Consider the following 12,437-nt stretch of genomic DNA (forward strand, 5'->3'; position numbering starts at 1 on the left):
GAACCAGGATAGGACACGAGGTGTCAAGACTTTGAGAAGGTACCCTGTCCTTCACAAGATGATTGCATTAAATTGCAGAGGTAAGGAACTGCAACACAGCTTGCTCAACTGTGCATGACAGTTAGAGCCACAAATACTGGTCACATTATGCACCCCAAACTAGGACTGTCCTTTCTCAAAGATTTGACTGCTTAGAACGTTTTACATTATAGAGCCAGATTCTCATCTTCACTCACTTTACTGGCATTGACAATTGCCAGCAGCTCTTTCTTGTCATATTTCTGGATTAGTAAAAATGCCAATTCACGTAAAAAATCTGTTTTGAGATCCAAACTTATTATGAATCCAAGCTCAACTCCATCTGTGATCCACAGATACTAAACACTGTCTAAGATACCTAGCACACAAAACCAGGAGACTGAACTGGAAGAAGACTGAGAGATCTTCCCATCTTCTAGACTGCTGGACTTTTCTTTCAGAAAAGGAAATATTTCCATTTTTACTATGGAATCACTCACAACAGAGACTGCAAAACACAAACATCTGGGCAAGGCTTTGAACAGAGTACACAGAGCCATTAATAGCTGTTATTTTTTTCTCCTTCAGTTTCCAGAGTTCTCTCCCTGAACAAATGGTGCACATCCTGAAGATGCTCTCTCCATGACCACTTCAGCTGCAACAGCAGTTTTGATTCTGACAAGCTTTGTTACATTTTATTAGGAAATTTATGGGCTGCATCTCACAGACTGTAACGTTACGAGCACAAGCACTGACATAATTTTTGCTGCAATATAAAACAGATTGTATAAGAAATAAACAGAAGTTTAAACACCAGATAGTACTGAGAGACTCACATCAGCATTAAAACACACTAGCTGCATTGGTAAATATTGTAATAAGCAATAGACAGTATAATTATGTTTACCAAGGTACTCTAAATTGCTGAAATCCTCCCTGCCTGTCCATAAAATGTTGCAGCCTTTGCTTTAGTTTATAGCAAATCTCACCTAGAAGGAACCGACTGAGAATATTCAGTTTCATAAACTGCTTGTGGGAAAGCAGGCAGAACAACATTCTTCCATTCCTTTATTCCTAGGAATCAAAGATGACTATTTGGGGAAGCACAGTATTTTTTCAAATGTTCCTTAATAAAGAAATTGCAAGACAAAAGAAACATCCCTTACCCCATACATAACAAATGGATTTTGAAAAACATGTGTTGTTCACACTGCTACTGTATAAAATTTGACCTGCTGAGGCACCAGAAAAATCCTCAGTCATAAGTGTATGTCTACATCTATTCTCTGCCAAACTCCAGAACTTCAACTGAATGAGAATGAATGAGAATGAACAACCTCACACATGTCCTAATGTAATGATACACAAATTCCCTGGGGAAATCCCTGTACAACCTCTTACAAGCCTTTCACACCTATTTTGTGTGTAGTACATGATGAAAGACAGACCAGGTATTCACTGTTGCTGTCTTCTCTCAGCATACATCTAACAGGTAAAATAAAAGTTAAAAAAAATAAGGTGAGAGAAGAACATACAATTTGGGGTTAGGAAGGACCACTTGCTAGCAGACATCTTTGTGCTTTGGTAAGTTGTAAGGAAGGGAGGTAATACACTAGGCATGGAGTTTACTGATAAAGGCAGGAATTGCTTCGCCACTGTAAGCTGACTCAGAAATCTAGGTGTGGAAACAGGGACCACATAACTGAATGTAACACCTCTCTCACAGCTTCATACCCTAAAGCTATCTGCTTGCTTAAGGGGGTACACAGAGGAAACGTATTATACCTGATCCTCTGCTAATGGTAGTGGAAGCTTTCGTAGAGCTTCCTGAAGATGATGCCTCACTGTGGTGTGAACAGCAGATGTGGAGGCTTGACTCCACTCAGCAAGAGGCAGTCAGCTGGGAATACTCAACACAAAGGGCCAGGTATCTCACCTGTGCAACTTACCCTGACTCTGTCACAGCAGTCTCAACACCTTTGAAATTCTCCTTTGGGAATCACCACGAGGCGAGTGCAATGAGAAATGAGGAGAGTCCTGGTGAAGCTGGAAACTGTCTAGGAAAATAAACTTGGATAAGAAAAGCAGATGAATGAAAATAAAGCAGGTTGTGTGTCCCCAGGAAAACAGCATGGAAGAGGTGTCTGGGAAAGGAGGTAGTACCTCCCTCTGTCTGCACATGCACATGGCACAAGACAGACTTATCCAAAACATGAAATTCAGGGAAAGAGTGAAAATCAAGTCATTGTCAACAATGAGGGTGAGGGGGAATGTCCTCAGATCCTTATAAGGAAATTGGTGCAATTCTCAAGGAAGACCAATGGCAGATTAATGGACAATTTCATCAACTAGCCAAAGGGTAAGTACTAAAGAATTAGTCCCATGGGATCAGTCAGCCAAACACAAGGGTTGGAATGAACGGTGTATCCCAGAGAAGTATAAATACATCCCCAAAAAGTCATCAGCCTGCAGCCTGTAGAAAAAGCTCAATTTCTGCCAATGGTACCAAAAAGACTTTTCAACAAAACAGGTAGTTTATAATTTTCTTTGTTTTAAAAATGTTTGTAACTCGATTTGGTACCTAATTCACTTCTTCGTTTGAAATGTGTGTGTGCAGAGGCTGATGGTTTCTGTTTTTCTATTTTCAGTCCATAGTTTATTTTTAGACCTAACCTTCTTTCTGAGCCAGGGCAGGAAATGAATAAAGCAGTGAAAATTTCCACAAGGCAGATAAAAAAAAGGTGTTGCAGAACACCAGTTCTTGAGGAAGACCCTGAGTGACCTCAGCCCTTTCTCAAGCCCCCACGAGATGATCCCTCGAACTTTGCCTGTGGCATTATTTTAGCCCCTGGCCTTCCCCACAGATGGCTATAGCCCTCACCTTCAGAAGCCTTCCTCCCTTACTACATCACACACTGTTTCTATCTGTTCCCAAGATCATTGCAGGTTGCTGCAATGTGCAAAAGCTCCATAGCAAGCAGGTCAGCTCAAACTTTGCCTACCTAAAATCACCATCATTTCTTAGCTCAGTGGAGACTGGCACAGTATGTTAGAAAATTTAATTGCTTAGAAAACACTGTATCGAAACATCCCTTAGTGACATAGGGAAAGAGGGAAATATCTGACACAAAATAACACCAAATAAAGAAGTCTGCTTTACACAAAGCCCACTGAAGCACTTCTGTGTACAGTTGATGTCACTGCTGACAAGTTAAGCTGTTTATATAACACAGAGAAAAAAAGAACACAAATTTTCACTTGCAACTGGAGTTTAGCTTGATTCCCAGGATAATACAGACACAACAAGTTTTTCAGTTTTGCTTCCTTAGTCTCATTTCAAAAAACATTTTTCGCAAGGAGACTGATCCCTCTTAGTTCACAGTGCAACAGGCACTTATAAATTTCACAGGGCAACAGATGCTGGCTAGACTTCGGGTTGTATCAAAATTTGAATATGTATAACTGCTCTAAATCACAACCTGCTTTGGCCTTCCAGGTTGTCTTCAAACCTGGAAACTGCATCAAAATCCACTTATTGCCACATGGTTAAGAAACAAAATTGGCTCTGAAGCACTTACCCAGCATGGTTTGAAAGAAGTAATATTGGCTAGGGATGGACAAAAGCATACAGCACTCGTGGGTTGTGATTACTCAACTCCTTTCACTTGGAAGAATAGCAACTTTCACAGTCTCAGCTCTTTCACAAAGGCGCTGCCCAGATGATAAGGTCAGTCAACTCGTTTACTGCTTTGCACGCGCTGACTTAAACCCCTTATAAGCACAGCAGTTTGGCAGTGCAGCAAATGCCGGTTGCTAAGTTGCATGTGTTTCCTCTAACACACTAACTGGGAAACAGCTGCATGAGTGGAGCAACCCATTGCTCTCCCTCCTCTCCAAAAGATCACGCACACTCCTCACAGGCAACCAGCATGGGAAGCTACCCTCTCAAGGGCAGCTCCCAGGGAATGCAGTATTGCAGCCCATAATGCAATCCCAAAAGAGCAAAAGCCTGATGTGAAGCAGCATCCCTTTTCTTGCTGGTGAGCACCCTGAGTTGCCAAGTTCCACTGCTGTGCTACCAGAACAGCAAAACAATCAACTAAGTCATCTTCCAAGGAAAATTCTGCTGGTGGAGACAAACTGAAGAAAGGTGTTTGCAAACACTGTTTTCCTAGCAGAGGGACATCCATGTCTCCAGCCATGTTTCCAAACACTTTCAGTGGCTTCCCCAGCTGAAAGAGTCCCACAGGGTCCTCAGAAAAGTCTCTCTGTCTGTGGCCCTCTTAAGGCTGTCCAGTTTCCTCTACCAGCTGCACACTGAAACTCTTGGCACAGTCAAATGGAGCCCTTACTGCCAATCTGCTGCAAAAGCACTGTTTTAATGCAGTAACAACACCCATGCTGAATTTTGCAAATACTCTTTTCTCCTCACATATAATCAAGCAAGCTGAGCATATGGACAAGGCAGTTCAAGAGTGTTGCAGTCAGGGCCAGGAGACAGCATTCATTTCTTTTCTGTGCAAAGTTCTGTCAGAGATTTTGTTACTAGAAAGCACAATGCTTGTGGGTTGCTTCTCCTACGGCACAACCTGACAACTCCTGATTACAGTTTTCAGACACATTAGGAAAGACTGGCATCTAGACACAATGAAGCTTCTGAAGAAGGATTTCTCAGTGCTTTGCTGAAACTTGCTGCCTTTCATCCATCAGCATCTGTTTTTTTCATATACAATAGAATTAGCTTGAATCCCTTTTTACCAGTTCTTTCAGATGGTTTATATGAATTTCAGAAAGCTTTGGGAAGTACATACATTTTTCCCATTGACACTTTTATGGCTGAAAAGATTATTTTTTTTCCAAACAACTCACCAACTGTTTGGTTTGTTTTTTTTTTTTCAAGTGGGATAAGATGTGGGATGGCCCAAAGGAGCAGAATCTTTCTCCATTGGTGAACTCATACTCTATAATACTCTTGTGCAGATACAGGTTTTGCATTTTGGTTGGCTTTGCCACTATGGTTTCAAAGTTTCCCAGTCTCCATTTGATTAAAGCGCAGAAGAGGCTAGAAGCAGGTTTTTCTTCTGAGTATTAGATGGTGCATCTTTGAAAGGACTTCATAATCTTCTCCCAATTTACAGACGCCACTTGCTGGTGCATGCACCACTGCAGTTTTTCTTTGTAATCTCTATTGACCTCTGCAGCATTTGCCCTTTTCTTTGTGTCATAACAATGCACAGAGGCTGCTCTATACTGCTCATGTGAGCACTGCAAGAAGAGCAATAAGGCTATTCTGCATCACATGCCCAGTAATTCAAACGAACACTAGGGCACAGCACAACACAGTTCTTAAAACAAGGGAAATCAAGAGGCATGCCAAATCAAGTGCATTTATACATCTATTTCCAGGATGTCATAGGGCCTTTTCATGGGGACTGTAATGGAAACTGTGAACCTGACTACCATCACAGAGGTCCCTATGAAGAACTGTGGTTCAGCTTATTAATTTTGAGAGGCTTGGGAATTGCAAAAGAGCAGATGCTGTCATGAAAAGGCTGTGGCTGTGAATTCATCCTAGCAGCACTATTACCCATCCAACATCTTTAGAGAAAGCCAACTCTACTCTACAGAGAAAGAACAATGTGGTACCTAAAAATTAATATGTTGAGCCTGAAGTATGACTTTTGAGGCAGGGGAGGAAATCTCAATATATCTGTATACGCACACTGGTCATTTAATGAATATACAGAGGAAAGACTCATGGTGCTGTTACAGCTCTTTTTCAGCCACCTAAAAGAAAATGCTGTTGTTACTATGAGACCAACACTGCTGAAAACTGAGCAAAAAATTATGGAACAAGTGATAAAAGCTTTGGAGAGCAGTCAATACACAGCATTACATTTTAGAACTTTGGAAGCCTTTATGATCTGGAGATAAGGTTACCATTTTTCTATTATATCAACACAGAAATGATCACAAGGTGTTGAACACTAAATGCATCTCTAGGCCATAAGCTTTTCAAGGTAGAAATCATTACTTTTTCCTGTCTCTATAGCCTCTAGTATAATGAAGCCTTTGCTATTAGTCACACCTAAAATGACAACTTTCTGCCATTACTACTGATGATTGCATTAGGCTTTTGGCCAAGTTCTGTACTATGAGAAAAGTTTAATGTTATATTCTTAGGGCAAGAATGGTACGGGAAGGTTTCACTCAAGATGTACAGTTTCCTGAACAGCAGCTGCTGGAAGCAGCCCAGGAGGGCAAGAACAACTGAGGCAGTTTTAGGGCAGATGGGACAGGCAGTCATGATGGGCAAAGGTGAATGCAAAAACTACTCCTGATGCAATGCAATTAATAGCCAAGTCACCTCTCCCAAGCACGTGTTTGCTCATGCACAGGGAGAGAATTAGCTATACAGACAAAAGCTTTTCTATCATCTGCCACAGAAGTTCTGCACCTGTCAAACACCACCACAACTGGGGATAAATATTCCTACCGCTATGAGTCTATCATCAATGTTCCTCTGCCAAAGCAACTGACTTTGATTTGAGACTTAATAAACATAACCTGGCTGTTTGCTTTTATGCTGCTGCTTCTCTTATTTATAAATCATTAACAAGGAGGTAGAAATTCTCCTCATTTCTCCTCTTTCTGCATTAGTTTAGACATAAGTCAGACTATGGATACCTCTGTGCCCTTCCCAAAAAGCAGCATTCTATCACTAGTTCTCCCATTATCACTAAATATCTTTACATTCCTCAATGAAGTTCCTTCATGCAACCTTTGTCTTCGCTCTTCTACCACTCATAGCAGAGATCTGAAAGCTACTCTGTTCCTCTTTGCCAAAAGCTCCAAAGGACAGTGAAGGGCCTATGTGGCTGCTTCTCCCTCTGTTTTTATTTTCCAGCACATGCACAGATAAATCTATATTTACATGACCTGGTTAACATGCCCAGACTTTGCTGCTGACTAGGTACCTCTCTAGAGACCACCAGCTCACCAACAGCCAGAGCCATGAGATCTGGGGAGCCACAGACCTGCAAGTGTACTGTTTGTACCAGGCAAATTAGCAGAAAGTCTTCTAGTGAACAGAGCTGGTAGGTACATGGATAAATCAGAGGTATTGAGGACAGGTCATAGTGGTGTTTGTGAAGGAAAGCTGTGCCTTACAAACCCATTGGTGATCCTGGGCTGGCTTGGCAAACATGCCAGCTTGAAACAGTTTTGATGGCTTTCAACACAGCCCTCTAGACTCATGAATCTACCATGAGATAACAGGTTAAAGGCCTCATACAGACTTAAGCAAATTGTTAAAAGAGAAGAGATAAAGAGTAGGAGAAAGCAGTAATTTTTTCCAACAGAGGAAAATCTCCAGAGAGAAGTGCATTAGTGACCTTTGCTGTTCGGCACAGCCTCAAATAAATTGTAAAAGGTCAGGAGAGAAGTAGGGAGGCCAGAGACTTTGCCAGCCTAGTCAGAGTTATCCAGACAAGACACAACTTTGCATAAGTGGTAATATTGAGTGACTAGGCAATAAAACAGCAGATGAAATTCCATGCAGATAAGCATAAAGTGATGCACATGGGTAGGGAAATAACACCATTGATTTCACGTATAAAATGAGGGTGTCTGAGCTAATCATAACCACACAGGAACGAGATCTTGGGTGATGATACATCAAAACCACCAGCTCTGTGCTCAGCAGTAGTCAAAAACATCACATACTCAGAATTATTTCAAAAGGGGTAGAAGACACTGGAGAGAACATCATCATTATTGCCCTGTATAAATGAATAAAACTTGAATGCTCTGTGCAATTTTTTTTCTGGCACTCAAGAAAATATAATGGATTTAAAAAAGGTGCCAACACAGCAAGAGGAATGATCAGATGTCTGAGACAGCTTCTGCCTACGGAATATTCCCCAAAAATGATTGGAAGAGGGAGGGGCTTATGACATTGGCTGCAGACTGTTATGGTACAGAACCAAGGAAAGGGGAGCTACATGAAGTGACAAGAAGCTCAGAGAGAGTGACCAGGAAATACTAGTTCAGCTTTCTCCTCTGGTAAAAAGTTGGGGACATCAGGTGAATCTATCTGTCATAAGTTTGAAACAAATGAAAGGAAGTGACTTTTGAAACATGTAGTTCATTTGTGTGACTCCCTGCTACAGGATGCTAGAGGTTTACACAAGTTCAGAAAGAACCCTGGAGAAATTTACCAATAAAAGTCAGTCCAGGGCAGCTAACTTAGATATGCCATGTGCAAGAGTCCAGGAAAGAGTGCTAGGAAAGGACCATGCTTGACTCATTCTTATAGATGTCTCTTATCATCGGCTGCTGACCAGGACACTGGGCCAGGGCCAGACCTTTGGTCTAATTTAGGTCAGTTGAACTTACCTTCTTAGGTGCTTATGCTGACAAAACTGTAACACTTCTATGAGGAGCAAAGCACTACCATCCTTAGCAACAGGATGAGGATTTCAGAGCTACCATAGCCCGTTAGCAAGTTCCAAATTGTTCTCTCTGATCTTATGCACCATCTAAAGCTGAAGTCGAAATTGTTTTAACTGGTGGATAAGCACAAGTTGCAATGATAACTCACTACAAATCTAAACCTATACTTAGGTAAGTATATAACTATATAACTGTAGTCTAACCATAGACTACAACTTGCTTCCCTAACCTGTTAAAAGTTGTCAGTGCATTTATTCCTTATGCATCAGCATAGCACAGTATCTTATAGAAGGGGGTATATGAAGGAAGTAGAGTTAATAGCTGGAGGAAGGAGCAATTTACAGGGTTAAATAACTTTGGTAACACTGATGTCATTCTTTGCAGCATGTTTTCTAGGCCGTGTGCAAACTTATCTAATTATAGATTATAATTATAAAGCCTAGCATGCTGGAATACTAGCACCTGCCAAAATCAATAATGTCAAAAGGTGGACATAATTAAAAACAATATAATTGTAATCCTGCCAAGAATGAGGTCTGGCACACTGTACTAAACAACTCAGAACAGAGCTGTTCCAGTGGGTTCATCAACATCCTAACTAAGCTATGGCCATTTTTTGAGGTTTGTAATTACTGCAATCAAGCAATGCTATTTTCCTCTTATTCATTCTTTCCCCTAAAGAAAAAAAGTGCTCAATTCCATTTAACCTAAAAGTGCTTATGTTCCATGTCTTGTGAGTAATTTCTGGCTGTAGTCTGACCACAAATCAAACTGTCTTCCCCCTTGCTATGCACCCCATTTCCACTAGAAGTTTCAATGTCTTCCACTTGGGTTGTTTCAGCTTGTACTAGTGCCAGGCTTAAAGCAGAAGTGGATGCTGTGAGCAGCTGAGGTCTTTAGCAGTCTTTCCATCTCTTTTATTTCCATTTTCAGGTGCCCTTTATGCTGCCTTGCATTAGCAGTGATGGACCAACCATAGCATATGTCATCATATCATGAGGGAGGCTGAAATCTTTACTTCTAGCTGAACCAGGAAAATTACCTTTTCTCTCTCTCAGAGTTTCTACCTTCCAGAGATGGGAGAGAAGCACATTCAAGCAGAGCTCATCAGCATGGTAATGAATGAAATTCACTTACCAGACAGAAGAATCACAAACCTGCACAGGCCAAATGATGATCTATCTTCTGAAGACCTCTGCAGAGTTATCAGTGAAATGTGTAGTTTTTTGCCCTCATCCATAACACGTGCGCCCTGCACATACACATTGTGCAAGGAATCTGAGGGATCAGACTGCTGCATGAGGGTCCTTGTCAGGGAGGGGAAAATGTTTGATTAGTTTTGCTTACTAAAGTTCTTCTCTGTTGATATGGCTATCAAGATTTCCAAGTAGCCTTCTGTCCACCTCCCCTTGCCCAGTTCTAAGAGAGCCAGCCCAGGCAGCCCTCTCCAACCTCCTGGTCTCAGGAGCCTTTACGCAGGCAGAACAGAGCTACTGGTTGCTAACCAAAATGTTTGCAAGAGGGATCGTACAACTTGTGGCTCCAACTGTTACACTGCATACCAAGCATCATTCCACATTACGTTGCTATGAACTATACTTTTGGACTACAATGTAATCTGTTACCCATTGAGGCAGAGAAGCAGACAGGCAGGGCCTTGCAACGCCTTCCTCAGAAACCTATTTCCAGCCTCTGGCTCCAAGACTGGTCTGCAGACCTGAAGAATACCAATGGCAGCCATGTCTCCATAAGGTGGAAAGGGCTGCTTCTGTAGATGTCAACATCTTACAACATCATCAGCGTGGCGGGTGGGAGGTGAAATTTAACACCAGTCAGATCTTGGTGCAGTGTTACTGTCCAACTCTTTACCCCCAAGCCTGCAGACATCCTGTACCAGCCCAAAGGGACACAGTTTGCTTACTCTATGTGGCAAAGCTTCTGTGGATTCAGAGCAAAGAAGCAAGTAATGCTTTAGCACAGCTGGACCCAAAGAATGTTCCTCCTCAGCTCTCCCCAACAGACCCCACTGGGGTCAATTTCCCTAGCAAGAGCTTGTGACATGCCCAGCCATTCCTGCCGCAAAGCTTCTCGGTAATGTGAAAAAAAAAACGGTCCTGTCTTTCTGCAAATGGAATTAGAGGGTGTGGGCGTGCCTCACTAGAGATTGCTGTAGGTTTGGCCACAATGCTTAACCCAGGCTGATATCATTGCATTGCTCTCTCAGCCAAAAGTCATGTCAGAATTTCAGATGCTTCAAGCCAAGGATCCATCAAGCAATAGCCAACAAAGTGTATTTTGCTCAGAGCCACCCCACAAGATTAGACCCATCTGTAAAATTCCCACTCTGTTCAAGGAAACTTGCAGATGTGTGACAGGGATAACATTTCCCCATAACTTTTGAATTTAGTCTGTCATAATGATATTCTCTCCCTCTTCCCCCAGCAGAGAGCTGCCAACAGCTCAAACACTTGTCCCCCATTAATCCTCACTGTGACCAATCTTTTTACTCATTTCTCTGATGAGGAAACAGGGTTCCAAATAAAAGTGCTCAAAACTCTTCACCAGTGTTTGCTGAGGTTGCAAACTTAGTAAATAGTAGTTATTCCTACCCCAAATCAGTCTGATGGTCAAAAGCTGAAAAGATTTGTCCTTCCCACCTCTGAACTTCTTTGCCTCTTGTCCAGGCTGAGATGCAGACAAGCTCCATACACAATGTGAGGATCCCATCCACTTTATTGCAAATTCCATATAAGATCATAGAACAGAAGACAAACACTATTCCTAGCCAAAAAAAAAAATGTATTCTATCTGTAAGTCTACGAACAGTCTTTTAGGTCAAAGTCTAGTGTAACTTTTTGTAAAAACCAGATATTTTTCTAGAGCTTGGCAATACATTAAAATTACCTGTTCTGATACTCAATTTTTCCAAGGCATATAACAGCAATAAATCATAGAGAAATACAGAAAAAAAATCAAAATATGTAGTGCTACTGTCCCATGTACAAAACTATCTGCATGTCTTCCTTGGTCTCGATAGGCTAAAAAGTTTAATTAAAGAACACACTTATCAGACCACTTGCAGAATGCTCATTTTAGCATGAATTTCAAGGCAGGATCTGGCTCTCCTGGGGCAACTGTAATGCACTTTTTTGACCTGACTTCTGGATGCAGGCTAAGCAAAGCAAAGGCATAAAAGGAGTTACACTAAAGAAGATAGCTGGGAAAGGTGCAGTGACATTATCTGCATTAATAAAGCAATAAGACAAGGACTTGCACTCTCAAAAAAGGTAAATACACAACAAGTTTGTAGGACTAAAAATTAAATCTAGATTAAGAAACTTGATTCTGCATTGAATTAACAGATATTTTAGTATATTCCGTAGCATTACGCAGAACAGACATTTTCTGCATATTGAGGTTGGGGTTTTTTATTATTATTATCCATTCAAATTACATTACTGCAGTTTGGCTTTAAGGCTGTGGTCTGCAAAATTAAGTAATGGAATTTAAGTGAGGAATAAAATCATTGATCGATGCTGAAGTAATTTCGCTAATGTATTTTGAGCAATTTTGCCAGCTGGGCAGGTTCTTAGTATAAATCAAAGGTAACCGGAGGCAGACCGCTGCCCTCGCAGAAGCCACGCGAACAAAGCCCTCCCTCCTCAAGAAGAATTAAAGGCTCATCGCGTAAGCGGGTGACCCGCGGGCGGGGACACGCCGGTGCCGCCACCCCCGGCAACGCGGCGGCGTCAGCGCGCGAGCGCCACCAGGCGGCGCGAGAGGCCGGCGGCGCCGTGTGCCCCGCGGCCGTGTGGCGCCACGCAGGTCGCCCCGGGGACGGCGGGCGCAGCGGGGTCCCTGCCGGCAAGGTGAGGGAGGCAGCCAGCCGGGGGCAGGGCGTGTTGATCGTCCCTGTCGAGGGGCGTTCGCTTTCACTTTCTCGATGGGAAGGGGCTGGTCGGGGG

The 12,437-nt window shown here is 42.2% G+C and overlaps 1 protein-coding gene across 1 annotated transcript in view; it reads right to left on the bottom strand.

The window, feature by feature from the left end:
• Positions 1-206: 206 nt before the first annotated feature.
• The window catches only part of PCGF3 (polycomb group ring finger 3), a gene marked incomplete at both ends in the record, with an annotated part of 49,790 nt that continues 37,559 nt past the window's right edge, over positions 207-12,437 (bottom strand). The window contains one exon of the mRNA XM_082497974.1: positions 207-281. Within this exon, the coding sequence (XP_082354100.1) occupies positions 207-281 (75 nt within the window). The remainder of the gene's footprint in view (positions 282-12,437) is intronic.

This window comes from Vanellus vanellus (genome assembly GCF_965231255.1).
Source record: "Vanellus vanellus genome assembly, chromosome: Z".
Lineage (NCBI taxonomy): Eukaryota > Metazoa > Chordata > Aves > Charadriiformes > Charadriidae > Vanellus > Vanellus vanellus.